Source organism: Actinia tenebrosa, unplaced genomic scaffold (genome assembly GCF_029948245.1).
Source record: "Actinia tenebrosa isolate PJP-AT-01 unplaced genomic scaffold, QUT_ActTen_1.0 PGA_scaffold3__52_contigs__length_22856419, whole genome shotgun sequence".
NCBI classification, from domain to species: domain Eukaryota; kingdom Metazoa; phylum Cnidaria; class Anthozoa; order Actiniaria; family Actiniidae; genus Actinia; species Actinia tenebrosa.
In genome coordinates this window covers 1,841,518-1,869,166 of record NW_028292580.1, presented here as the reverse complement: position 1 = coordinate 1,869,166, position 27,649 = coordinate 1,841,518, and the positions used below count along the sequence as shown (strand labels likewise).

Sequence of the window (27,649 nt, the reverse complement as noted above, 5' to 3'; positions counted from 1 at the left end):
GCCTTATTACCTATGAGACATATTTTAGAGAGCAAAAGTTTAAAAAGCCCTATCAAAACTCAGAGCTCCACTTTCTCTATCAATACCGTATGTAGACAACCGTCGATTCCGGTTCACGAAGAGTTGTTATGCTTCTGTGATTGGTCCATGAAGCGGGAGTATAGAAGATTTTTTCGAGACTACGATTCACTCCAAACGAGAAGAAAACGAAAATACAGTAGGGCTCATATACTTTGAATACTTCCAGAGTATTCGATGATCACTACACAAGAACATTTCAAAACTATGTTTAGTTCGTTCAAGACCCAAAGCTTCATGAACAGAAGAAGAGAGACAGAGACGCTGATGCATGATGCTGAAAACCTAACCAGACGAAAAAGAAGCTACAATGGAAAGGGACGAAAGGAGAAACAAGTCCCCAAGTCATGAGTAAGAACCACCCAGTCTCAAGCTCAAAAGTCCCCCACGAAAAGTTCGTTTGTGATGAGGTCGAGAATGGTAGAAAGGCGCGTTGATAGGGGACATGTTGTTGAAGTCCTATGCTGGCGCAGTAGAAAGGCACTTGCAAAGATACAAGAAATGCTTTGGGCTGTATTCGATGGCCCAGCAGAAAGACCACGAAGTCCTGTCTTTACCTTATATAATTAGATCATAGAAAATTTTAAATAATAAGCTATGTCCAAAGAGTAGATCATATGATTCATGAAACGATGCCTATGAAATCTTTAAAGAAAATAGACCCCTCCACCGAGTGCAATGGCTGAATGAGATATATGAATCCAATTGGTTTTGATTACAAACCTTGAAACCGAATTGGAAGGAAGTGTAACTAACGAGCGGCACTTTGCTAAACTTGTAAATAGTTCATTTTATCATCGCACCAGTTTATATAAAACATAATTATCCTGCTGTATGTACTACCTACTTATTTTGAACAAAATAAATAGAAAAAAAAAGCCATTTAGAATTATTTGTCGATAACTATTTAGTTACATTAGCGCTGTGATGCGAGCACATGAGCTCTTGCTTCTCGGAAGTCCCCCCTTAAATTAGTGCAAACAATCTATTTAAGACGCGCTAGATGTATCTTTGCTTGCTGTGGAGGGAACTAAATACTTGAAATTCTGATCAGTAGATGGAACCGTACCTACACAAATCGGTGATCACAATCCCCCGATCCATGCTGGGAGTTTTTGGAGAGGTGGAAGCTGGCTACCGTGTCGTAAAAGAACGAGGGGAAGTTTTTAACATTTCTCGTAAACAGGATCAGTGAATGGTATTTATCGACACAAGACACGACACGCTTCAATAAGCCGATTAGGAAAAATCTCAAACGCAATCGGTGCTTTGTTGACGGAATCGATCATGAATTGGCAAAAGCCGACTTAGTGGACATGTCTCACTTATCAAAGTACAATGTGGAATCACTTATTACTAACTTGTCTAGATGTTTTCTCAAATTTGCAGGGGTAGTCCTTTGAAGGCCAAGGGGCAGCTGCTTTGTTGGGCATTTCAGAAATGTGGGTTTATAGGTGGGGGCCGTCCACCCGCGCTTCCTATATACCGATAAGAACTGAGTTTTTCAAATTAGACCCCTCAAAATATTACTGAAAGACACAGATGTACATTTTATTATTTTCAGCACATGGAAGTCAAGGCTTCATTGATCGAAAGAATACACTCGTACTTTGACACTAGAATGTGCAAGTATTTTACCTGGAAAAGTAATCTTCGATACATTGAGCGCCTTGCAGCATTGTTTCTGGCCTACACACACACCATACACCGCAGTATCAAAATGAAACCCAGAGATGTCAACGAAAGGAAATGAGAGAAAAGTCGGAAAAAACCTTGTACGAAGGAACCAATTTGATTTGTTAGGAAGAAGCCCGTAAGATTTCTTTATAAAAGTGGGCGATACGGGTGCCGAATTCGCTAGCAAGGCTGACGTTTGAGAAATCGTACTTACCAGGTTGTCCCGAAATATTTAAGATTGACAGTCGCAAGCAATCGCATCCTCCCACCTACCGCATCAACGATCTTAATTGTCAAGAATTCAGGTTAGGTTCTCCAGAAAGAGCTGCAAAAAGTCAATAAAACGCGACGAGGGTTTATCGCGTCGAGAAAATCATACGTAGACGACAAAGAAAGGGAGTGGAAGGATTTTTGGTAAAGTGCTTGGATGGCCTCAAGACTTCAAACAGCTGGATACCGGAAGTGATCTGCTATGAAAAACGTTATAAACACCATTTAATGCTAACCTTGATTATTATCTCTTGGCTCGTGATGATGGAAGGATCCGAGTTTTATCTTACTCTACCCAGTAACTCTTCGATGAATGTGTACCCTGACAATACTCTGTCAGATTTCAGTGTACATCTTCCACAACCCATAGAGCTTTCAGGAGAATGGGAAGTTAGTATGAAAGAAATCCAGTATCCAAGGACTTGGAATAATGTCCGTCAAAAGAAAACCATTTCTATGTGACCGATTCGTCTGGTATTCCCACAGTTTACATCATGAAGGAAGGATATTATCCTTCAGCTATTGATATCATTGAGGGGATTAAAGCGCCATCGATGACAAGAAAGTAAAAGATAGCATCGACATAGAGTTTAATAGGATTACCAGACGCGTTACCATAACACCAGCTCAAGGTTACTCCATGTTGTTTGGAGAAAGTCTGGCTGTCATGCTAGGGTTTGGAATATCAATGCATACCATTACAAAGAAAACAACAGCACCACACGTTATCAACATAGAGGGAGGTCTTACTTCTCTCTATGTGTATAGTGACGTCATTCAGGCGCAAATCGTGGGAGACAGCATGGTGCCCTTATTACGCATAGTAATGTTGAAGGAAAAGACGGAGAAATCGTTTCACGAACATTTGTAGACCCTCCCTTTTACAGTGTAAGTCGAAAGACCATTGATCGCATCCAAGTCAATATAAAGGATGACACAGGACAAATGTGCCATTTGAATCAGGGAAGTTGATTGTGCAACTACACTTCAGACAGCGGAAGCCTTTGTATATCTAAAGCATCATGAGGAAGATTCATACTCCTAATCCCGATATCTACAAATCGTATTACCTAAAACAAGCTCAGCATGGAGGTGGAAATTTACCAGCATTTCATGGCGCGAGATTTCAACGTGGCTACGGCATTGGCTCTTTCCTTAAAGGTTTATTTCGATCAGCTGTGCCTTTCCTTAGAGAAGGCGCTAATCAGTAGGGAAAACCGCTCTTGCTACTGGAATGAACATAGCAAATGATGTAATGGCCGGTCAGGATTTAAAATCCTCCGCCAGGGCACGTGCCAATGAAGCAAAAAATAAATTTAAAGATCAAGCACTCGATACCGTCATGACTGCGGTTGGACAAAGTGGAAAGGGTGTAAAACGTGGTGCTACTCCGAATAGCGCCAGTCACTCTCAGGCTAAGAGAAGGAAAACAACTGCGCCAAAAAGCAGAGGAGGAAAAACCAAGCAAACCAACCGAGGGAAACGAGTTATAGAAAACGACATTTTTGGATCATATTAAGGAACTATGGCTTTCGTTCATCACGACTCATCAGAATGCTCAAAATCAGAACTTGATTTATTTTACGTACCACCAACGCAAACAGGTCTGGAAGCGGGACGCTTTGTGGACTATCATCCTATTTCTAACATCAGCGACAATGGTCCTATAGAATTTCTGGTCAGTGGGGCAGGGACTGAGTACATTTACTTGGCTCGTACTCAGCTTTACGTCAAAGCTAAAATCACTAAACCCGACGGAAGTAATTTGGATCCTGATACTAAAGTTGGTCCAGTTAATTTGTTCTTGAATTCTATGTTTATTCAAATCGACGTCTCGCTAAATGGTAAATTGGTGTCATCAGCCACCAACACGAACCCCTACCGTGCTATCCTGGAAAGTACTCTCAGTTATGGCCTAGCAGCTAAACAGTCTCAACTCACCGGGGCCTTATTTTACAAAGACAGAGCAGGATATCTCGATGAAGTAGACCCCACTAAAGATGATAAAGATGCAAACACGGGTTTGAAAGCAAGGTACGAACACACTAAGGAATCTCAAAGTGTATAGATGATTGGACGAATCCACGAGGATGTATTCAACATCGATCGTTTAATGATTAACGGTGTAGATTTAAGGCTGAAGCTAACACGGTCAAAGAACGAGTTTTGCCTGCTTTCATCCGCTACTGGAGCTAATTTTAAGCTCGTTATTGAAGATGCTATTCTGTTCATTCGTAAAGAAAAAGTCAGTCCATCCGTAATGCTTGGTCATGCCGAAGCTCTGCGCAAAACCACAGCAAAGTACCCTATCAAGAGAATGGATTTTAAGGTTATCTCCGTTCCAAGAGGCGCTTTGAACTCTTCTCAGGATAACATTTTCAACGGTCAGATCCCTAAACGCATTGTTGTTGCCATGGTAGACAATGATGCTTACTCTGGGAACTATAAGAAGAATCCGTTCAACTTCAAAACTAATGATCTGAGTTTCCTGGGAGTTTATGTTGACGGAGAACCATTGCCTTCCAAACCACCTCAACCCAAGTTCGACCCCGCCAACGGCTTGGGCTTCATCATGGCCTACCAATCTCTGTATTCAGGAACAGGCTCCATGTTTGAGGATCACGGAAATGACATAACCCGGGATGAATTCAATCAAGGTTACGCCATTTTCTGCTTTGATCTGACCCCTGACCTGAGCAATGGCGCGCACTACAATCTGATAAGAAAAGGAAACCTACGTCTTGAGATCCAGTTCGCCAAGACACTCCCTGTGAGCACTAACGTTATCGTTCTGGCTGAATTTGAAACTCTGATTGAAGTAGACAACCAGAGAAACGTCTTGTTTGATTTTACGAACTAAAATGAATACAAAACAACTAGCGATGATCATGTGGACGGATAGGATCACAAGGACTGAATTTCAAGGGGTATTTCCGTCAGATGAGCTGCCTGATCATGTAGACATCTACCCAAGTGCCTATATTGCAAATGTAGACCCAAGTGATCAGCCAGGAAGCCACTGGGTCGCCATGTATTTTACGAAGGAAGGAAAAGCGGAGTTTTGGGATTCGTACGGCCAAGCTCCCCAGTTGTATTCAAGAACATTCCAAGACTTTTTAGACAGGAACTCAAATTAATAACCATATAATAATGGATAATGAACCATACTGTATTGCAAAGTTTAGATTCTAGTGTCTGTGGTGAATATTGTATTTACTACCTGGTACATAGATCTCGTGGTTTTTCATTATCAACTATTGTCAATCATTTTACTCAGAGAAAACGTATCAATGATTCTATTGTATACGAATTTGCAAACGTCATTATCCGTCTGTATTTATGAGGGATAAAAAACGTGCAGCTGTAAAACAAAAATCATCTAAGTCACGATTTAAAAATAAAACAACACTGTAAATTGATTTAATATTTTTATTTAGATTTCAATAAAATGTTTACATTGGTGAACTCATATGTTTGTTGTCCATTAATATTTAATCCATCGGGGTGATATGTCTAAAGAAGCTGCAGACTTTGTGTTTCTCTCTTTCTTTTTCTTGGGACTGGGTGGAGGAGTAGGTGACGAACGTAGATCATCATCTTCATCATCATAAACACTTCCCTCCTTGTTCTTATATTCTTTCAGAGTCTTTTTCCTAGTTTCATTTACGATCCAGTTCATTGGTGTATTGAGCCGTGCGAGACCCCGCGAAAACGTGTTCCAGTTAGAAGGTTGGAATCGTTTACGTTCACCCATTACATCTCTCACTAAATCAACAATGTTTGTTCCGGGTACAGGCTTGCCATTGTAAGTCAGCTCTCCACGATCATTCCAAAACATAACATCTCTGTTTTGTTTAAGTTTGTTAATCAGTAGTCTGGCCTTCGTCTTGACGGTTTTGGGCACGCTGTCGATAATCTCATCTTCGATTCGAATTTCTTTTTCTGAAGGGAGCTGTCGTTTTTCTTCTTCTTCTGTCTCAGTTCCATAACTCTTTAGTACGGACGTTACTTTTACAGGAAGGGGTTGCTTTACTTGTCTTTGTCTATTAAATTCTAAATACTTTTGTAAAGTTTGGTTGTACAGCTTTAGTTTCTCATCGTCTGCAATATCATGCTGAGATAAGATGTCGTTCATTTCCGAATCCAACTCACCAAGAGTTCTCACCACGGGGTTCGTTGGGGCTTTGTGCTGGTGATGATGTACACTAGATAGATACGTCTCTGGGAGCAATACCATTTTCCGCGCCATTATGGAAGTAGACTGGCTAATTGTTGCAGCACGGGTGCCAGTAAAATGCCCAAGAAGCCTTCTCCTTTCTGCACGATAAGGTTTTTCTTTGTGCTTAACGGAACGCGTTTATCTGCCAAGTGCCTCAGAGTTTCTTTATGAGGCCTGAGTTTCCCCTTATGGTATGGACTCAATTTGACAGTTCCCCGCAACACGTTGAGTACACACTCACAGATTGCTTTAAGAAGTTGATTATCAGCAGCGTGAAGAAGTGCTCGCCTTTGTTTTGAATTACATTTCTTGAGGACTCGCAAAAAGTCAATGTTGTTTCTCATGCACTGAGACATGTCTAAATGATGGAAATGATGTAGTACGTCTCTTTTTATCCCTTTTTGACGTACGCGTACTGTACTTGGTCAGGAAAAATATTAGTTCTTACGCGAAACTGTTCAGGAGTATTCTGTTTCAAATCTAGAAATAAATAGCCATACGGATGAGAGCAAGCATCCGTGTAAGCTTCTTGAAGAAATTTCGCGCGACCTGGATATATTTGACGAGCTAAGTGAGATACTTGAGCACGATCTCGAGGGTTGGAGAACAAACAGATTTAATGGCAATTCAAACTAACATTACGGCTTTCCTTTCCTTTGGGGAAAAGATTCTGCTGAATGTGAATAAGGCTCATGTTCTTGTGATGACATCCACGCGTTACCAAATTAGTTAATTCTTTGCTGTTCCCTGTTTCAGTCATCAAGTCATCTAAAATCAAAAGGTTTCTATAGGCAGGATTGATGGTCTCACTAATTTCGCTAGGCACCCCTTCAATGAATTCTATATGAGGTATACTTCTTCGCATCTCCTCGAACATTGGTTGATATTCTCCATAACACCACAAGATTTTTTCGGGGGGATTTTGAATCATTTCTTCTCCCAATTCCAATAGTTTTCTTACAAATGATGTTTTGCCACACATGGTTGGCCCCGATACAATCATAGGGAAAGGATGTTTTAGTCTCGGGTCCATGATTAGACTGAATGAAATGCTACAGTGAATTTTTATTATATTTATTTTTTTATGCATATTCAATATTTATATATATATATATATATATATATATATAACGCACTACAAAAGGAAATCAACGTCTAAGGTATTTCGAATATACTTGCAAAGCAAAACTATCGAAGCAGGAAAAAAACTATTTGCATAAGATAATGATATAGAGCTGATTAGAACCCATAGGGCACGGTGTCAAAGTTGCCAATTTTTACACGCTTCGTGTAAACTATCCTATAATCTCGTGATTCGGAGCGTGAGATTATGTTTTTTGACTTAACATCTCGTACAATTTTACATGGATTATTTACAGTAATCTTTTCTCCAGCTATTCCCCGCACCATTCTTGACATGGTATCAAAATTTATTTGTAGGGAGTTTCTGTAGTTCAGCGTTATTCCCCTCACTTTGCAGCACGTACTCCCATCATCAAGCTTGTAGGCATAGTTTTTCGGTCCACCAGATACAAACGTGGTGATGTGGTTCTCGCCAGTCTAAGATGTCAATTGCCCAAGGTAATCTCCGGTGTCTGGCTCCCATTCGCCTTCCCGGGATAGATAAATTATGGAATCTAAAAGATCAAAATAATACATTCAGCACAGTGTTACTTTCGTGATATTTTTATGCATATTTGTATTCAGTTACCTGTATCAAAGTAGAGGACTCTTTCTTCTAAACCTTCCAAGACACTGTACAGCTTTAGACGTGCGTGAGCTGTGGTGAAGGCTGCCAGCACCACGTTGGTCTTGGCGTTGGGAGGAATGAAGTCTTCTGTATGAACAAAATGTACTTCAATCGCCTCGTCGTTGACAAACCTCATATTCTGGACCTCTACGGCGTCGGATAAGAGGAGCTCAAAGTAGCGATCTTCATCAGTGACCATCTCCACCTGGGTCATGTTAGTTCTTTGAGCAAATTTACCCCAGAAACTAAAAGAATAAAATTGGGGGAAAAAAGGGAATTTGAGTATAGCTCGATTACAAGGTTCTGTGAAATACAAAATGCATACCTATTTAGCATTAGTTTGGCTAGAGCGCGCAAACCAGGATTTTTCTGGATCTTAGATGGGTCCAGTCGTATCCCCTCATTTTCGAAGTATCTCTGGATGTACAGGGCTTTTTCATCTTCAGTGCGACACCAACTTGGGTATCCAGAAGATTCCTGCTTAATTTTGAGGAACTTGTCGATATAGGAACTGAACAGCTCGTCTGACGTTTGTGGGAAATGCCACACCTCGTCTATGCGAACTAATCGATAACCTTTTTCAACGGCTTTAGACAACTCGATGGATACCCATGTCCCATTAACAGCACGCTCATTTTCGGAATGATCACAGGGTTCTTGTTGTTGATTGTCAGCACAAGTGCGACAAAGGGGGAAGGTAAGCTTGCCATTCGAACGGTAAGGAAGGACAGGGTGGTATAGACCACGAGGAGGCAGGACAGTACACTTTACCAGGCCAAAGTATTGATCGAGGGGAGCAAAGTTTTCTGTGATAATGACAGGATGCCCCAGAGGATAGGTGCAGTACTTGTTCGTCCATGGGTACTAACTGGTGGAAAATGAAGAGTATGAAAAAAGAATAGTTATTTAAAATAGATGAATAAAAAAAATATATATATATATATATAAGAAATCTGTGAATCAATTTTCCGTAAAATAGTGCTCAATACATCGATAGAAGTAGAGCAGAATATTTGTTTGAGAAGAAAAAGTCAAGACAACATTTTTCCCGACAAGCCTGTTTCGTGAATTGCTTCACTCTTCAGGGGATTTAATGATAAGAATATTCGTTACTATCATTTATATAGAAAAAGTATACATAATTAATTAGTGGATGTAGTTTAGCTGTTGCGTAATAATGCTTTGTTTCTGTGGCGGCATGAAGATACAAGTTCGTTGCGCTTATTTAATGATGAGAGTTCCGGTCGATAAATTATTAGAAACTTTTCTTTAAGACAAAGGTTACATCTTTTGCTGGAGCTGTTGTAGGCGGAGCTTGAAGATAGGACGCGCCATAAAATGGAGTAGCTGATATTACCGTTCTTGAGAGTCCAGATGTATTTGCTGAGTTCAGTCGAGTTTTTATGTTGTTCGTGGCGGAATGAGGCGGTGTGGTTTCTGTGTCTTGTTTTGAAGTCGTTTTCTGTGAGTCCTATGTATGTTGCGGTAGTGTTGTTGTCCTTTCTTGTGACGGTGGCTTGGTATACAACTGATGATTGGAGGCAGTTGCCATTAAGCGAGCAATTGTTCTTTTGTCGGCAGTTGCATGTTTTCTTGTCCTTTGTGTTGTTTGCGGTGTCGTTGTCGTCTCTCGGTGGATGTAAAATGCGCTTGTTATGATTGTCAATGATTTGTTTGGCATTGTTCATGCAGCTGTAACTGATCTTGATGGTGTTACGATTAAAGACTTTCCTAAGATTATGGCCTCTAGGAAAGTGTTTATCAACTAGGCCAAGGAATCTCTGTCCGATATTGGTGCTGACATTTTTGCTAAATGGGGGGTTGTACCAGAGTATGCCGTTTCGTTGTCTGTTTTTGCGTTTTGTGGTCGCGGTTGGTTCGTAGTTTAGGATGTACTGGTATCCGCTTTCGTCAAGTGCTTTTTGATATGGAGGGGCAGCTTGGTCGAAGGATGCTATGTCGGATGAAAGGGATGACAGTAGTCTGTTGATGCCGGCAGGTATGTTGTTGGTAGTGATTGGTGGATGGTTGCTCTCACGGTGGACGTACTGCAGTGTAGTGTTAGGCTTTATGTAGGGCTGGTAGGTATTTTGGTTTAGGTTGAAAGTAGCATCTAGGAAGTTGATGATCTGCTTGTTGGCTTCGATGGTGATGCGTAGTCCGTTGTTGTTGAAGATTCGGCAAATGTCTTTCTTGATATTTTCAGTTTCTCTCGGTGTGGCGTTAGAAATGGCTAGTCCGTCGTCTCGGTACAGTCCTACGTTGATGTTAAGGTTCTGTAGTTGAGAAAGAAGAAAACTTCCTACTAACTCGCATGTTTCAGCGCCGTCATAGCTGCCCATTGTAACGTCAAATGTTGTGTCTCCTTTCTTCTGCCATTGTTGCTGCTTGTGTATGAGGATTGATTTCTTAGCATGAATTATGATGTTTCGTTCGTCGTTGGTGATATTGTCGTATGTTGAGGCGAAGTCAAGCGCTCTGTTAAGGAGGTCATGGCTGATTGATGGGTAGAATTCAACGATGTCAAAGCAAATAAAACTGTGTTGTTGTTTGTTTTTGATGGATTTGAACCACTCGATTACGGAGGCAGTGTTTTTCCATTGATTGAATTTCGATGCTGTCGTGATTTTGTTGTTGATTCTGTCGAGGATTCTTTTGCTGATTTTGCCTATCTCGGATTTAGTAGGATTGATTAGACGGCAGGCCGGTTTATTAGCGAAGTTCGGCTTGTGGTCTTTAAGTGTTATGAATGCGTCTTTGTCAGCACCAATATCGGACAGAGATTCCTTGGCCTAGTTGATAAACACTTTCCTAGAGGCCATAATCTTAGGAAAGTCTTTAATCGTAACACCATCAAGATCAGTTACAGCTGCATGAACAATGCCAAACAAATCATTGACAATCATAACAAGCGCATTTTACATCCACCGAGAGACGACAACGACACCGCAAACAACACAAAGGACAAGAAAACATGCAACTGCCGACAAAAGAACAATTGCTCGCTTAATGGCAACTGCCTCCAATCATCAGTTGTATACCAAGCCACCGTCACAAGAAAGGACAACAACACTACCGCAACATACATAGGACTCACAGAAAACGACTTCAAAACAAGACACAGAAACCACACCGCCTCATTCCGCCACGAACAACATAAAAACTCGACTGAACTCAGCAAATACATCTGGACTCTCAAGAACGGTAATATCAGCTACTCCATTTTATGGCGCGTCCTATCTTCAAGCTCCGCCTACAACAGCTCCAGCAAAAGATGTAACCTTTGTCTTAAAGAAAAGTTTCTAATAATTTATCGACCGGAACTCTCATCATTAAATAAGCGCAACGAACTTGTATCTTCATGCCGCCACAGAAACAAAGCATTATTACGCAACAGCTAAACTACATCCACTAATTAATTATGTATACTTTTTCTATATAAATGATAGTAACGAATATTCTTATCATTAAATCCCCTGAAGAGTGAAGCAATTCACGAAACAGGCTTGTCGGGAAAAATGTTGTCTTGACTTTTTCTTCTCAAACAAATATATATATATATATGTATATATATATATATATATATATAATATATATATATATAACAATACAAACCTAGAAAAGTCTACGTATTTGATTTTTTCTCCGAGCTGAACCTCATGGTACAGTTTCACCGCATTTGTTCTCCCACCATACAAGGAATGTCTAGGCTCTAGAGGGTCTGCAAGGGTTATTCTGTCAAAAGCTTCTTTCATTGCATGGTTGAACTTGAGCTCACTTTTCAGTTGACATTCCCACATTTCAACTCAGCATCATTAAGGCATGGCTCTCAGATGAAAAACTGATTAGCTATATCAAAGCCAGTTTTCTACGAATCTTCCCCAAACTTGGCAAGTTAATGTCTTTTGTGAAAAGAAGGAACCTTAGAGCCTTGGTTACCATGGAAACTAAGTCACGTGACCACAAGGCCGCCATCTTGGATTTTTAAACAAGCCGTTTGTAAACGTACCGAAACATCTTTAAAAGTCATGAAAATGCAGATTACTATTCATATGTACAGTGCCTATATGGATCTAATTGGATATCTTGGAAATTATATTAAGTTTCATTTTTAGAATATTTTCTATTTTTTCCAAAAAATTAAAAATATTCTAAGAATTAAACTTAATATAATTTCCAAGATATCCAATTAGATCCATATAGGTATTGCAAATATCAAAAGGAATATGGATTTTCAGGACTTTAGAAGTAGTTTCAATACGACTACAAACGATTTTTTTAAAGAATCCAAGATGGCGGCCTTGTGGTCACGTGACCTGGTTTCCATGGTAACATATATGCGGTAATTGCTTGCCTTGAAGAATTACTACTACGAGCCAAATTTGGGAAAGATTCAACGTAAACTGTCAAAGATATGAATAAATAACTGATTTTCCATCACTTCCTCAAAAGAGCCATGCCTTAATGGTGCTGAGAACAACATCGAACCCTTGATCAATCAAGTGCTGCTTGCGTGACAAGGTCCTTTCGTACAAAGCCTGCATCGTACAGTCAGCAATGGGATTTCTTGTTTTTCTACCAAAACAAGTGGGGCAGCCATGCCAAAAGCAACCGTGATATTCCCACACGGTGTTGGACTCTGAATGAAACCCGTCGACTCTGAAACTTCCAATTCGTTGTTCCCCAGGGTTTCCTGCATGTCGGATGTAAATGTTATCCCTTTCTGCCAGGTAAGTCAGCCATCTTAATGCTTGAATGGATTGTTTATCCTGAGCTCTGTAGCCGTGCGGTGGAATGACAGCGATCGTTTCTGGTTGAAGGAAGTGTTTTCTGTACACCAAGTTACACACAGAAGCAATGGTGATACAGTTAGCAAAAGGGTCCACATCACTCGTCTCCTTAAACAATCGCTGGAATTCAAGACACGATCGTCGGAGAATATCCACATCAGAGCGACAGTACGCTAAGATTTCCTCTTCCATGTCAAAGACGTAGTCTTGGGCTTTCAACGAATCATACCAATTATAAAATGCTGAACGATCAGGTGGAGGCATACCATCGGGATCGTAGAATTCGGCATCAGGGAGAGGACCGCTGTAATTCTGATTGGCAGAAGTATTAAATTTGTGGGGGAAATAGCCTTTCTTCAATTCGTTCAACCCAAATGTCTTGGGCAGGGCTGCAAGTCTCATGGGTAAGAATGCCATGCTGTCCAAGAACTTGATGTCTCTCTCTTTCACGTGCATAGACATGATCTTTGCCCCATTCATTATAACTGTTGGAGAGATTCCATTTTGGTTTAAAAACGAAAGGATGAAGTAGCCATCGAACCCCTGCATATTATGCGCTAGCCAAATCGATCCTTCGTGCTCTTTTGTGAATACCCAATCACAAAAATTATCGCGTGTGTTTGGGCCGCTGAAGACGTTCTCAACCCCATTTTCATCTTGAGTAACAACGAAATTCGGTTGGTGAATTCCCGTTTCCTAGTTTGTTTCGAAGTCGTAAAAGTACAGCTTTGACTTCGATTCACCACCAGAAGCTTCACCACCACCACCATTTTCTGACACTTCTTCCTCCTCCTCCATTAGCTGCTCTATCCCTTCCATGCTCTCCTCTTCCAAACTAATGTTAGCGGCAGCAGCGTCATTTTCTTCATCAATGGGTTGCATGAAACACAGATGGTTTCCTAATTCAACATATTCTTTGCAAACATTACACTTTGAAAGTCCACAATGATGAGCGTTTGGATTCCTGTTTTTTCTTTTAATGACTTTGTCACAATCTGCGCACTTAATTACCCTCAAACACATTGAACTACCCGCCTTGTTTCGCCTTGTGTGATTTGCAAAGCACCGCTCGTTTTTGAAATATCTATTGCATTGTTCACAGTGTCTCCAATTTTCCACTTCACAGGGACCGCCGAAACAAGTAGTACACACAAATTTACACGAATGATTCTGTCCGTGGTCATATCCTTTCTTGCAATGAGGGCAAAAGTTTTTCCGATTCAAAAAGGCGGGCATAGATGTTATAACATCATAATGGTTATCATGATGATATATGTAAAGACGTTTCTCAGAATCAGGCCCCGAATATATAATTGCATTGAACAAATCTTTGGACACGACATTAATCTGGTAATCAGAGAGCAGAATTTGGAATTTTTTGACCTCTTCGAGACTACATGGACCAAATCGAACAGCTGCATCTCGATGCAATTTTTCGGCCAATTCTTTCTGCAGTAGTCTTCTAGAGTCGGAAATGCTGCTATAGTCAACATTTTAATCTAATTTTGCCTTGGCTACCACTAGCGCACGGGCTAAACAATTAAAGGTCGTCATTGTTTGAAATACGCACGATGCAACGTTTGTCCTCGAGATATTTCTCCAAATTTACAGCTTTTCGACGTCGTTTTCCACTACCATGAGGCATAGAAACATGGAAAAAATTGAGTTGCACTGACTCGTCTAGCCTGAAGTTTTCGTGGGACTGAAGAACCTGCTCAACTCTCGTGAGAAAGCGATTAGCCGTCAGCTGGTCACGCCTCATAAACGGTAACGCAATAGGGTATTGTAGCTGCGGCGTGTGCAAAACCATGCGAACCTGGTCATGATCCGCGATGCCCACCGAAACGCGGTCGATAATATCTTGAAAGGCGCTGTCTAATACTGGGTGCAATTCGTCTACCCCCCTGGCATCTATCTCGTTAAATTGAATGTCATATTCCATACCTTTCGTCTTGAATTTTTTCACATTGACTTCACTGACTTTATTAATACGATACAATGTTGATGGTGGAGGAGGTGGTGGTGGGGGTGGTGGTGGTGGGGATGGTGGTGGAAGCGGTAGGGGTGGGGGTGGAGGCGACGGTGGTGCAGTGTTGTTGGGCAAACGCTGTCTTTTAGCTGGTGACTGGAGGTAATGGCTATCATCATCATCATCATTCAAACCATCACGCACACGTTTTTCCATTCGACCCCCGCTTTGCAGATGGTTTGTAGACGGTGTGTTGTCAAAGGCGTTTGCATAGTCATAGCCAAAGTCAAAGGTTACATCATCGGTAATCAAGGCCTCTATTGATTCCCGGATCTCCTGCTGCTCCATGTGATCAGTAATCATAGCATTTGTGAGGTCACTCATATCATCAAGTTGATTGGATACCAGACGTGCTCGGGTTTCCAAAGCAGTCAGGGTCAGATGTTCGTCCAAGTCAAACATCATTTCTAACACATTAAGATCCTCTTCGGTCTCACAATTACGGATAAGATTTTCGATTGTAAAGTCTGCCATACTCCAAAATAAAAAGTTTAATTAAAACTGAAATGACAATTAAAAGAAATAGTCATTATTTTGTTAAGCGAAAAATATTGTAAAAAAATTAAAAAAAAAAAAAAAAAAAAAAGTGTTTAGAAAACAAAAATAATAGAATAAGATACTTACTATAAAAGTTCTTCTCGTAGGAGATCAGACCACAATATTATTTCCATCAATCCTCCTGCTCGCACTAATGCTAAATACACGAATGGTTTGTTGCTCAGATAAGGCTTTACCCGTACATATAATGCTTTCAAACATTTTTTAGATTCTTTAGTGACCTCTAAGAATTTTAATTTTGGACTTCGTAACATGCATTCCAGGAATTTGTAAGCTCATTGGTTAAGTTTTCTAAAGCGCGGGAAAGTAGAGATATAGAATACGATGAGATAGAATTACGTGTATAGACAGGATAAAATCTCCCGCAGCGATGTTGTGACTGTATAATTTTCTAATCTCGTAAATTGTTTTGTGTTTTTACTAATTCAAATCCATCATTTATATTATTTCTAGCACAAATGACTCTTAATTCATTAAGGAAAAAAAAAAAGAAAAAAAAATTGGCAAGCAATGTTAAGCTTAAAAAAGTTTATTATGAGGCTTTGATAAGGTAATTACAATGATTTATCAAATATTGCTATTCATGCATTGCTCATAGTTCGTGCTTCTTCCCCTTGTTTAGTTTGCTTCACTTCAACCAGCGTGCCTTCTTTTGACGAGGCTCGTATTCTTCAGGCTTTCTAGCTTCTTTACCTAATTCTTTCATGTGATCTCTTCGTTCCTCTTCGAACTTCTTACATTCGTTCGCCATCCCTTCTATCACGTCATCAGACCAACTGAAGTAATCACAGCTACGATCGGGGTACTGAACAGCACAACAAAAGAATGTGCGGTCTTTGTTCTCCTCGGTATGACTGACACCTATCTTAGCGTACAGATTGTGTTCGTGACATCGTGGATGTACTGTACGATAATTTATGAATATAGTCTCCAACTCCTGCTTTAAGATTTAATCCAAATAACGAGTTTATTCTCTTTACAATTCCGATTCTCTCTCACAACATCCTTTTCTCCAAACACATCTCTCGTGCTCTCACGGCTCTTCTCTCACATGTCACTCAAACTCCCTCCACAGGGAGCCCAGTCCTTATCATTCTCTCACACTCCCCCTTGACCAACGCAGTAGTCTAAACTGCTTGGTCACTAACAAGTTCCTTTATTCGCACTCTTGCTTGACTCTTTGCCCTCCTTTGAGGTCTTCCATTGTCCTTAACATCATGATCTGTTTCATCTGCTTCCTTGCTCTGATCAATTCTGGTTCCTTGCGACTGTGTCGGTTTCTCTTGGGTACATGTAATTTCTAATGGGTAGATCTTCTCGGACTGGTCTTCTCAGCTTGGTAGCTGCACCTTTTTTCGTTAGAGTTCTGATCTTTACTCCCCTCACCTCTTGATCTTCTCCAACAATCAACTCTTCTACCACTCCTGTCTTCCACTTGATACGACTTGGATTATCATCATGAATGATTACAACATCTCCTACCTCAGCAACCTTATTTCTTGAAGATTTCTTTCTTTGAAACTCCCTAAGGTTCATCAAATACTCTGTGCTCCATCTTTTCCAAAAATGGTTCAGTAACAGGCTGAGGTACACCTGTCTTCTAGTTATGGATGTCAAATCGCAATCTTCTATGACTTATGATGGGTGTGGTAATGTCGCTAAGAGTCTTCCAGTAATAAGGTGTGAGGGTGTCAGTGGCTGTTCACTGACCTCAGGCTCAACATACGTCAAGGGTCTAGAGTTCAAAGTCCCTTCAACCTCTGTTAGCACTGTTGAGAGTTCTTCATAGTTAAGTTTTGCATTACCAAGAACCTTCCTAAGGGATCTCTTCACCAACTGTACCATTCGCTCATAAAACCCACCCCACCATGGGGCCTTCTCTAGAATAAAGTTCCATTTGATTCCTTTCTCTAACGCATAACGTTGAACCTCTTCATGAGCAAACAACTTCTGGATTTCTTTATCCGCAAGTTTAAATGTTTTAGCATTGTCTGAAGTAATGGATGAGGGAATTCCTCTCCTTGAAACAAATCTTCTCAAACACTTTAAAAACGACTCTGTTGATAAGTCTGGAGCCAGTTCCAAATGCAGTGCTCTAGACGAAGTACATGTAAACAAACATATGTAAGTCTTTGGTCCTTGTTCAGGCATCAACTCTGAGGGTTTTATGTACAATGGACCTGCATAATCCACCCCGACATGTGTAAATGCAAGTGTCTCCACAACCCTGTATGGTGGAAGATCTGAGTGCTGTGGTGAAGCATACGCTGTTCCTCGTAATCTCTTGCATAATACACAATGAAACAGAATCTTCCTCACTAGCTGACGTCCTCTAGGGATCCAAAACTGGCTTCTAACTTGCGTCAACGTATCTTTGACTCCTCCATGCTGAACTTCTCGGTGACAATGTTCTACGATCAATCTAGTTAAATAATGTTCTCGTGGTAAGAATATGGGAAACTTAGTTTCAACGGGTAACAACGCATTGGCCAATCTCCCTCTGCTTCTGAGGATTCCTTCTTCATCCTTGTACAGGCCAAGCTGTTTCTGCAAATCTTTCCAATTTTTCTGTTGCTCTGTCTCTCTTTGTACCTCACGAATCCACAGCTTCTCTGCTGCTATCACCTCTTCTTGTGATATTTCGCTGTTTTTTTGTAGTTTCTGCTTACGATCATCTTGTTTAGTCTTGAGAATGGCTATAAATCGTAACACTGTTGCTGTGACTCTAAACAGTTTCATGGGTTTGCTGTATCTTGTACAATCGATAACCTCTGACACGTTCACAGGCTTGGTTGACATATGAATCTTAAATGAACTGGTTAGAAATGAAGCCGTACTTTCGGTGTCGTTCTGCTTCCCTCTCATAACACGAAACTCCTTTAAACAGTCCTCAGAAACATCTGCTTCTTCAATGAAGCCATCTAACTTGGGATAACAGTCTGGTGGCTCTTTCAACCAGCTAGGTCCTTCCCACCATGTAATGTTACTTGCTATCTCTGAAGGGAAACATCCTCTGGATCCAAGGTCTGCAGGATTCTGAGTTCCCGGGCAATGACCCCACATATCAGCTGTCGTTAGTTCTAAGATTGTGTTCACTCGGTTCTCTACAAACTGTTTGAGTTCCTTGCTTCGTGTTATCCAGTACAGAACTGCTTTGCTATCAGTCCAACAGTGTGAAATGTCAATGTTTACAACTGACTCTAGTGCCTTCTTTACTGTAGTAACTAGGCGTGACGTGATCACAGCTGCAACAAGCTCCAACCTTGGTATGGTAAGTTCTGACAAGGGTGCAAGTCTTGACTTGGAGGCAACTAATGTAGAATGTCTAAAACCCATCTCTGTCTCTGTGCACAAGTACACAACAGAACAATATGCTTTCTTAGATGCATCTCCGAATGCATGTAGGCTTGCTGATTTCAATGAATCACTGATCTGAGAGTTCAAATAATACCTTGGCATAACAATGTCCTTTACCTTGTCAGCATCTGCTAACCATTTCTTAACAATTCTCTGCTTACCCTCAGGCAGGGGGCAGTCCCATTCATATTTTAAAGCACAAAGTTCTTGAAACAGTATCCTCATTGGTATCATGACGGGAGAAATCAGTCCTAGTGGATCGAATAACTTTACTGACAAACGTAACACATTTCTCTTGCTGGGTTCCAGATCTTTAGCAAACTGTGTTACCTTATCTAACTTTAGTACCAGGGTATCAGAGTTCAAGTTCCAGTTGATCCCAAGTACCTTATGTTCTCCTTGTGTAGGATCAATCTCATGTAATCCTCCTACAGAAATCTTAGCATATGACTCAGTGTCTCTCTCAACCGTAGGATGTGGTGTCTGTAGTGGATGCTCTACATCCCTTACCTCAGTAGGCCTAGTGTTCTCTACTCTATATTCAGCAATCCTTTTCATCAGGTCCTTGCTGTTTGAAGCCCACTTCCTGAGATTGAATCCACCAGCTGACATACATGACTTGACTGTGTTGTATAACATGAAGGCTTCCTCCTCATCATTCCCCCCAGATGTCCAGTCATCAACATAAAACCCATCCAGTACTCTCTCAGCAAGATCAAGATTATCACCATAGTATGACTTGATGTGATAGTTCAAGGTAGCATTAAGTAAAAAAGGGGAACAGTTCATTCCAAAGGGTACCCTGTTAAATCTGTAGACTTCTACTTCTGGATCTTCTGCATTTACATCGTTTACCCATAGGAACCTCATCAAATCTCTTTGGCTGTCCTCGACACAAATGTTCAAAAAGGCCTTTTCAATGTCAGCAACTAATCCTACCTTGCGGGCTCTGAAGCGTATCAAAATATCCAGTAGTGCACTTGACAGAGCTGGTCCAGTATGTATACAGTCATTGAGTGATGGGTACCTTGAACTGACCTTGGAACTGGCATCATAAACAACTCTCAATTTGGTAGACAATGCATCCTTTCTTATCACCGCCTGATGTGGTAAGTAATGGATCTCTTCTGCAGTGTCCCTCTCGTTAGGCTTTACCTTCTCTATAATTCCACTCTGCTCTTGTTCTTCTATGATCTGGTTATATTCCTTGTAGATGTCTTGGTCTCTTCGTAGTCGTCTCACTAGCGAGTCCAGTCGAGACAGGGCCAACTCGTAATTATCTGGTAGGGGCATGTGTTTCTCTTTAACTGGCAATCTGACAACATATCTACCTTCCTGGAAGGAGATATTCTTCTGGAATGATTCATGAATTGTCTCCGTATCTACAATTCCAATGGAATCTAAGCTCCATAGTTTGTTCACCAGTTCCTGTGAGGGTTCTGGCTCTGTATCTCTAAGGTCAACAAGAGGTTGTACTGTTGACTGAACTTTCAAAACATGGGTAGATACAAGATTGACACTTGACAGTAGGCTATTTCTGGAAGATGGCATGGGCCCTGACAGCACCCAGCCCAACTTTGTCTCGCTTGCCACTGGTCCACTGACCTCCCCCTGTTTGGTGTTCCCCGTAAAGAACTTCCAATAAAAATCTGCTCCAATAAGCATGTCAATTTCAATACCTGATTCTCCCTCATTGGTATCAGCTAGTTTAATATCGTTCAAATATGCAAAGTTCCTTTTCGCCTTGTCAATTTCTTGACTTCCTAATGGTTGACAGATGGTTGGTACAACAAATAAATTCACCGAAGCAGCAAATCCTCCATTCTTATCTTTAACAATCAGTTCCACGTTTTCACAAATTCGCAACTCTGATGACTCGTTATTTCCAAATGTTTTTATCATTAATGACTCTCTCTTTCCAGGGTTTAAGCTCAATTGTTCCTTAACACGTTGAGTAACATAACTCCTCTGACTCCCTGAGTCAAATATGACTCTAATTCTCATGCTAGAACTGGAATATGGTGACTCCACGATGGCTTGTGCAGTTTGAAGTAAAATGCTATCACATGATCTCACGTGAAGGTTATGGGTGGCAGCACTGCTTGTGCTTGTCTCTCTAGTTTGTTGATGAGATGTGGTGCTAGATGTCTGTGGTGCTGAATTGGGTGCTGGCTTATTCTCACTTGATTGTCTGGATTGGCTCTCCTCACACAAGCTTACATGATGTCTTCCAGAACATTTAGGACATACCTTTGCTGAAGTACAATCCTTGGCAACATGATCTTTCTTCAGACACCTGAAGCAGCGTCCTTGTTTACGTAATTCTTGTCTCCTTTTTGCTTTATCAGTAACTACATGGCAAGTAACTGAAGCATGTTCTCCTCTACAATAAGAACATGTTATTGATCTTGTCGTTTCACTCGTAAACAATGTGGCTGCTGTTGTGGGACTACTTTTCCCCCAGGTAAATGAAGATCTTCTTGAGTTCGATTCACTCCGTTGTCCGGAAGCCTGAACTCCAGCACACCGTTCCCGATTTTCCACTTCTTCTCTCAACAATGTCAACAATGGATCTAACTCCCAAGTCCCTTTAATTTGTCGACTGATATTCAATTTTACTTCTTCTGGTAATTTCCTTACGATGACAGGAACGAGCAATGCTCCATAAGATGAAGTAGGTACGTCTAGTGCTTTCAAGCCGCGCACGTGCGTTTCGATCTGTTCGTAGGTTTGTCTGAGCTTGTTTACGTCGGTCGATGAATTAAGCGGAGGAATTTTCAATAAATAATCCATATGACTGCTTATTATTGTCTGTTTGTCTCCAAAACGTCGTTGTAGTAGGTCTATAGCTGTTTGGTAATTTCCTTCAGTCAGTTGAAGTCCGGAAATTGTAGATTCAGCTTTCCCTTCCACCAACCCTTTCAAGTAGTTGAATTTGTCGATGTTTGACAGCCCGCCATTGCCGTGTACGGCGCTCTTGAAACTATCCCAAAACGATTGCCATTCAGTTGGCTCTCCTCGAAATTTCTTCAAAACTAGCTTGGGAAGTTTGGTTGCTGTAGAACTGGTTGGTGTAGAGTTAGCAGATCCGCTCGGTGCTGTAGTTTCTTTCGATGAAAGTGTTGCATCTATTTTGGCTTGTAGTTCATGAATTAATTCGGTGAATTTTCCCGCCTCGGCGATCTCGGTAAATATTTCACTTTCATTCTCAATTTTCTCCAAGATTTCGTCCTCCAATTCGTTCAGCTTCGTAATCTTGTCCTCTAGAGTTCTTTTCAATTGATTTAAGTTGATGCTCTGGTCATTTTGGCTATGCTCCACGAGTGTCGTCTCCACTGTGTCTTTCAAATTCCTCACCACTAATCGGTGCCCTTGTCTAATTTTTTCCTTCTTTGTCGCCATAATTCAACAATCCGGCTCGAAGGACCATGTACGATAATTTATGAATATAGTCTCCAACTCCTGCTTTAAGATTTAATTCAAATAACGAGTTTATTCTCTTTACAATTCCGATTCTCTCTCACAACATCCTTTTCTCCAAACACATCTCTCGTGCTCTCACGGCTCTTCTCTCACATGTCACTCAAACTCCCTCCACAGGGAGCCCAGTCCTTATCATTCTCTCACATGTACTCTTGGTGGGTAATCCCAAAGACGGGTATCCAAGATGTCGTAGTCTGATTTCCTGATGTTCAACTTACCACCCAAGATCTCGTTGTCCAAGAACCTTTCTTTGGCTTCTTTCGTCTTGTAGCCTTTACAACATTCAGCCAAGTTTTTGTAGTCCAACTTGGTCCCGCATTTCAGGAATTCGTTCTTGTCTTTGGATTTGTAGACTGAGCAAGGAGAACCACAGAAGCATTGAGGTGCAGGAGAGTTGTCGTAGTCAGACATGATTAGTACGTTGTCCTTACTATGGATTATGCGAGAGCAAGTGGAGTTTTTTGGACGAAGGTGATGAGCAAGTGATTCTGCTGATTTTGATCGGGCTTTTAAACTTTTCTCTCCATAAAAATATGTCTTCATATTTCATAATTCAAATTCCCGCCTTGGTGATTGGAATTCGTACTTTGACCGTGTTCTACATTCCAACCTCCCCTCCCCCTACATTCTTAAAGGGGTATTCAGGGATTTAGACCACCCCTCCCCCTACATTCTTAAGGTGGTATTCAGGAATTTAGACCACCCTTCCCCTCGTAAGTGCGGTATCTGGGGGGTCATAACTACTACTATTTCAGCGCCTTTTAACTTTTCTAGAACGGAAGAAAACAACACTAAAAAAACAAACAGAAAACCAGAACAGCAATGAATGGAGTAGAAAATTTAAAACATAAACGAATAAAGTGATCTGAAGCAATTGAAAAGAGAAGGGGAATCAAATGAACAAAAAAGTCTACAGCACCAGTTATTCCCAGGTGGTCACCCATCCAAGTACTACGCTGGCCTTACCGAGTTTCACTTCGGTGATCGCAGGAGAACCGGTTTTTTCTCAGTGGTATGGCCGTAGACAGAAGAAATTCCACAACCTAAGCTATTTGCTGCTGCATCACTATTTCAGCGCCTAGAAACTTTTCTAGAACGAAAAAAAACAACACTAAAAAAAACTAACAGAAAACAAGAACAGCAATGAATGGAGTAGAAAAATTAAAAGTTGAACGAATAAAGTGATCTGAAGCAATTGAAAAGAGAAGGGGAATCAAATGAAAATAAAAGTTTACAGCACCACTTATTCCCAGGTGGTCACCCATCCAAGTACTACGCTGGCCCTACCGAGTTTCACTTCCGTGATTGGCCGAGAAGCGGTTTTTTCTTGGTGGTATGGCCGTAGACAGAAGAAATTCCACAACTTAAGCTACTTTACGCTGCATCTCGATTTCAGCGCCTTCAAACTTTTCTACAACGGAAGAAAATATCACTACGAAACAAACAGAAAACAAGAAAAGCAATGAATGGAGTAAAAAAATTAAAGTTGAACGAATAAAGTGATCTGAAGCAATTGAAAAGAGAAGGGGAATAAAATGAACAAAAAAAAGTCTACAGCAACAGTTATTCCCAGGTGGTCACCCATCCAAGTACTACGCTGGCCTTACCGAGTTTCACTTCGGTGATCGGAGGAGAACCGGTTTTTTCTCAGTGGTATGGCCGTAGAGAAAAGAAATTGCAAAACTTAAGCTACTTTACGCTGCATCACTATTTCAGCGGCAGTAAACTTTTCTAGAACGGAAGAAAATATCACTGCAAAACAATGAGAAAACAAGAACAGCAATGAATGGAGAAGAAAAATTAAGAGTTGAACGAATGAAGTGATGCGAAGCAATTGAAAAGAGAAGGGGAATCAAATGAACAAAAAAGTCTACAGCACCAGTTATTCCCAGGTGGTCACCCATCCAAGTACTACGCTGGCCTTACCGAGTTTCACTTCGGTGATCGCAGGAGAACCGGTTTTTTCTCAGTGGTATGGCCGTAGACAGAAGAAATTCCACAACCTAAGCTATTTGATGCCGCATCACTATTTCAGCGCCTAGAAACTTTTCTAGAACGAAAGAAAACAACACTAAAAAAAAACAAACAGAAAACAAGAACAGCAATGAATGGAGTAGAAAAATTAAAAGTTGAACGAATAAAGTGATCTGAAGCAATTGAAAAGAGAAGGGGAATCAAATGAAAAAAAAAGTTTACAGCACCACTTATTCCCAGGTGGTCACCCATCCAAGTACTACGCTGGCCCTACCGAGTTTCACTTCCGTGATTGGCCGAGAAGCGGTTTTTTCTTGGTGGTATGGACGTAGACAGAAGAAATTCCACAACTTAAGCTACTTTACGCTGCATCTCGATTTCAGCGCCTTCAAACCTTTCTATAACGGAAGAAAATATCACTACGAAACAAACAGAAAACAAGAAAAGCAATGAATGGAGTAAAAAAATTAAAGTTGAACGAATAAAGTGATCTGAAGCAATTGAAAAGAGAAGGGGAATAAAATGAACAAAAAAAAGTCTACAGCAACAGTTATTCCCAGGTGGTCATCCATCCAGGTACTACGCTGGCCTTACCGAGTTTCACTTCGGTGATCGGACGAGAACCGGTTTTTTCTCCGTGGTATGGCCGTAGAGAAAAGAAATTCCACAACTTAAGATTAGATATGAAGTGCCGGTTCTGCACCCGGTGCCATCGGTGCGAACCGGTGCTCTCCCCCAGACCCTACCTTGGACCCGTAATAACGGTAACGTATTCTACAGTGAGGCTCCGTATAGAGGGAGGGGTGGTCGGGTATATCTAATCCAAATATAATGTTCTAATTATTCATAAAATATAGTTTTTCTGTACAATCTACACTAGAATCTATTCTAGAACTACTATCTACGCTAAGATCTACACTATATATAGAGCTAGGCTATCAGCTATCAAGCTATCGGCTATTGGCATGTACCTGGCCTGAAAGTCTACACCTGGCTGAACTCATTAGTGAATAAGAAATTTGCACCAATTATTTCTAAAAATTGGACGGTTTGTTTCGTAAAACTGAGAAAGAGTAGATCGTGGTCTTGATATCTAGTAGGTGATTCGCGTGATTGATCCGACAATTATGCAGAACAGAGTCCTCTATTGTTTCAAGTGACGGGTGTTTCTATTGAACAAATATTTACTAACAATCAAAACATCATAGTTAAATAATGAAAAGAGCTGTAACTAAACTTATTTTGTATTCACATGTATTGAGCGTTTTTATTAATAAATTTTAAATTATTTTAGAAAAAGTGTTTGTCGTCGTCAAGTCATCTAATTGTTTGTTTTTTGATGAGTCAACTTCATAGAACTCAATTAGGGTGAAACAAAAGCATAAAGTAAAAAGAGTCTAATCCTTTAACAATAGGCTTTGTGACAGAAAAACTATATTTTATGAATAATTAGAACATTTTATTTGGATTAAACTTTGACGTAAAATATAGGATGTGGTGCAATCCAGCAAACTAAAAAATAGATATAGCCGACCACCCCTCCCCCTATACGGAGCCTCACTGTAGAATGCGTTATCGTTATTACAGGTCCGGAGTAGGGTCTAGGGGAGAGCACCGATTCGCACTTCATATCTACTCTTAAGCTACTTTACGCTGCATCTCGATTTCAGCGCCTTCAAAGTTTTCTAGAACGGAAGAAAACAACACTAAAAAACCAACAGAAAACAAGAACAGCAATGAATGGAGTAGAAAAATTAAAAGTTGAACGAATAAAGTGAAATGAAGTATTTGAAAAGAGAAGGGGAATAAAATGAAAAAAAAGTCTATGAAGGTTTTCTGTATGTTGTCCGGTGATCCTCCTTTCGTAAAAATAAGTATGTGAGTTTAGCGTTGTGTTTATAGATTATTGAATGAAGTGGTAGTGCGTGTGAGCGTAAAGTGTCCCAAAATAGTGGTAAAGCGCTAAAACGACTAGACACTTAATTAAAAAAATATGATTTAAAAAAAATTTCTAAGAAATTCTTTAGTTGTTAAAAATAGCTTAGTTTGTCAAAAGAATGAAATAGAAATTGCTGTTTGATTGTTGTAGTGTGTTGGGAAAAAGATATCTTGAATCGTTTGTTGGAAATGTTTTATTTTCACTTGGAGAAGGGTACGTTACACAGTTACGCGAAATTACTATGAAACAAGAATCAATCCCCTCCCTTCCCCGTGGTGTTGACATGTAAACGAGGCAGTCACATGTTATCAGCCGTGTTCAGTGGAGCAGTCGACGAGTGTGAATATTTTCTGACTAAAAATCCTTCTTTTAATCCTCAAATATGGATCTTTATGGGCTCATACAGCATCCTCAAGGTAAATTAACTATTTTTTTAGCCTCGTATTGTTTAGTTTTTTAATCTAAAGCGATATTTGAGAGTTGAATTGAGCGTAAAGAGTTCGGTTGCTTGTCGCCATGTTTTGGCGGGATTCATTCACAACAATTTAGCTTGAAGTTGAACGATTTATTGCTTGAAAAAAACTAAAATAACCCGAATTATTTGTGGTGCTATGCTTCATTCGAGATTTTGCAATGTTTGACGGTAATTCGTTTATGTTTTAGGCGATTTTGTTTGATTTTAAGGCTTCGTCAAACAGACTTTTGAAGTAAGTTGGAAACCCTTCCCTCTGAAGTTTGTTTTCCGTGATTTTCTTATAAAATAGTGAGATTTTTTCTCGAAAATCCATCCTGAAAGAAGCTCTTCTCTTTATTTTCATTTATTAAGTTTGCGAATATCTTAAAGTAAGAATTTTACGCTTGTACCTTATTTATTTAAATCACAAAACCTTATAGTTGGCACACAAAAAATTTCTTAAATCAAGATTTCACTATTTAACGATTAGACTACGAGGTCAAGTCTTTTATCAGTCAATTTGACTCATAGAAAACGAGTATTGTAATTGTTTTAGCATAAACCTAGTAGCTAAAATTATAGTATTGAAAACAAAGAATGACACTGAATACTTTACTGAAAAATTTCCTGAAGAACGACGGTCAACCGGCGGCTTTATTTTCATTCGTCTTTACGATCTCGACTCGATGTCTTAACTTAAAGGCTTAAACTTTTTATTTTTCTATAGCTTTCTGTTTCTATTTTTACGGTCAAAACTTTCTTTCCAATATTTTCCACCTTTTTATTAGCTCTTGGGATAAGTTTTCTGATTAATAAGTGCTAAAATGAACGGTTTTATTGACGAATACTTCAAGTTGTTGTCAACTAATTCTTGGTTTTCACTCACGTGACTAACTGCTTGACGACGGTTGCTATCCGCCATGTTGGTGTCGCATATATATAAACAAAGCGTATCGAACCACGTCATTTCACGGGTGTATAGCAACTTTTGTCATGGTTCACTGTATTATTGTAGGCTGTTCAAGTAATAGCAGAAAAGATACGGCTATAGGATTCTTCAGGATACCTTCT

General features: G+C 40.3%; 4 protein-coding genes, 2 non-coding genes and 4 pseudogenes across 6 annotated transcripts; 3 read left to right on the top strand and 7 right to left on the bottom strand.

Moving 5' to 3' along the window:
- Positions 1–3,550: 3,550 nt before the first annotated feature.
- Positions 3,551–4,093, top strand: LOC148907672 (uncharacterized protein F54H12.2-like). Its single transcript, XM_089035689.1, has one exon. It carries the CDS (start codon positions 3,551–3,553, stop codon positions 4,091–4,093), a length of 543 nt encoding a protein of 180 aa, XP_088891815.1.
- On the top strand, positions 4,094–4,885 carry LOC116291498 (uncharacterized protein F54H12.2-like). The gene has a single exon (XM_031698668.2). The coding sequence runs from the start codon at positions 4,094–4,096 to the stop codon at positions 4,883–4,885; it is 792 nt and encodes a 263-aa protein (XP_031554528.2).
- An 11,464-nt stretch (positions 4,886–16,349) lies between these two features.
- On the bottom strand, positions 16,350–18,217 carry LOC148907671 (uncharacterized). The gene has a single exon (XM_089034803.1). The coding sequence runs from the start codon at positions 18,168–18,170 to the stop codon at positions 17,007–17,009; it is 1,164 nt and encodes a 387-aa protein (XP_088890929.1). The 5' UTR covers positions 18,171–18,217; the 3' UTR covers positions 16,350–17,006.
- Positions 18,178–22,130, bottom strand: LOC148907670 (uncharacterized). The gene is made up of 2 exons (XM_089035688.1): positions 18,240–22,130; positions 18,178–18,186 (listed from the first exon to the last, which is right to left on the bottom strand). The coding sequence occupies exons 1-2, from the start codon at positions 22,128–22,130 to the stop codon at positions 18,178–18,180; spliced, it is 3,900 nt and encodes a 1,299-aa protein (XP_088891814.1).
- Positions 22,131–23,118: 988 nt separating this feature from the next.
- On the bottom strand, positions 23,119–23,237 carry LOC148907669 (5S ribosomal RNA). Its single transcript, XR_016120972.1, has one exon. It is a non-coding gene; the product is annotated as a 5S ribosomal RNA (ribosomal RNA).
- Positions 23,238–23,439: 202 nt separating this feature from the next.
- Positions 23,440–23,558, bottom strand: LOC148907668 (5S ribosomal RNA; annotated as a pseudogene).
- A 201-nt stretch (positions 23,559–23,759) lies between these two features.
- Positions 23,760–23,878, bottom strand: LOC148907667 (5S ribosomal RNA; annotated as a pseudogene).
- A 200-nt stretch (positions 23,879–24,078) lies between these two features.
- On the bottom strand, positions 24,079–24,197 carry LOC148907666 (5S ribosomal RNA). Its single transcript, XR_016120971.1, has one exon. It is a non-coding gene; the product is annotated as a 5S ribosomal RNA (ribosomal RNA).
- Positions 24,198–24,720: 523 nt separating this feature from the next.
- LOC148907665 (5S ribosomal RNA) lies at positions 24,721–24,839 on the bottom strand (annotated as a pseudogene).
- A 2,612-nt stretch (positions 24,840–27,451) lies between these two features.
- Positions 27,452–27,649, top strand: part of LOC148907664 (uncharacterized) — a 2,357-nt pseudogene continuing 2,159 nt past the window's right edge.

Bases quoted from the DNA above. Each gene is read 5' to 3' on its own strand.
- LOC148907671 (XM_089034803.1), bottom strand. From the start codon at position 18,170: ATGTCAACCAAGCCTGTGAACGTGTCAGAGGTTATCGATTGTACAAGA.
- LOC148907670 (XM_089035688.1), bottom strand. From the start codon at position 22,130: ATGGCGACAAAGAAGGAAAAAATTAGACAAGGGCACCGATTAGTGGTG.
- LOC116291498 (XM_031698668.2), top strand. From the start codon at position 4,094: ATGATTGGACGAATCCACGAGGATGTATTCAACATCGATCGTTTAATG.
- LOC148907672 (XM_089035689.1), top strand. From the start codon at position 3,551: ATGGCTTTCGTTCATCACGACTCATCAGAATGCTCAAAATCAGAACTT.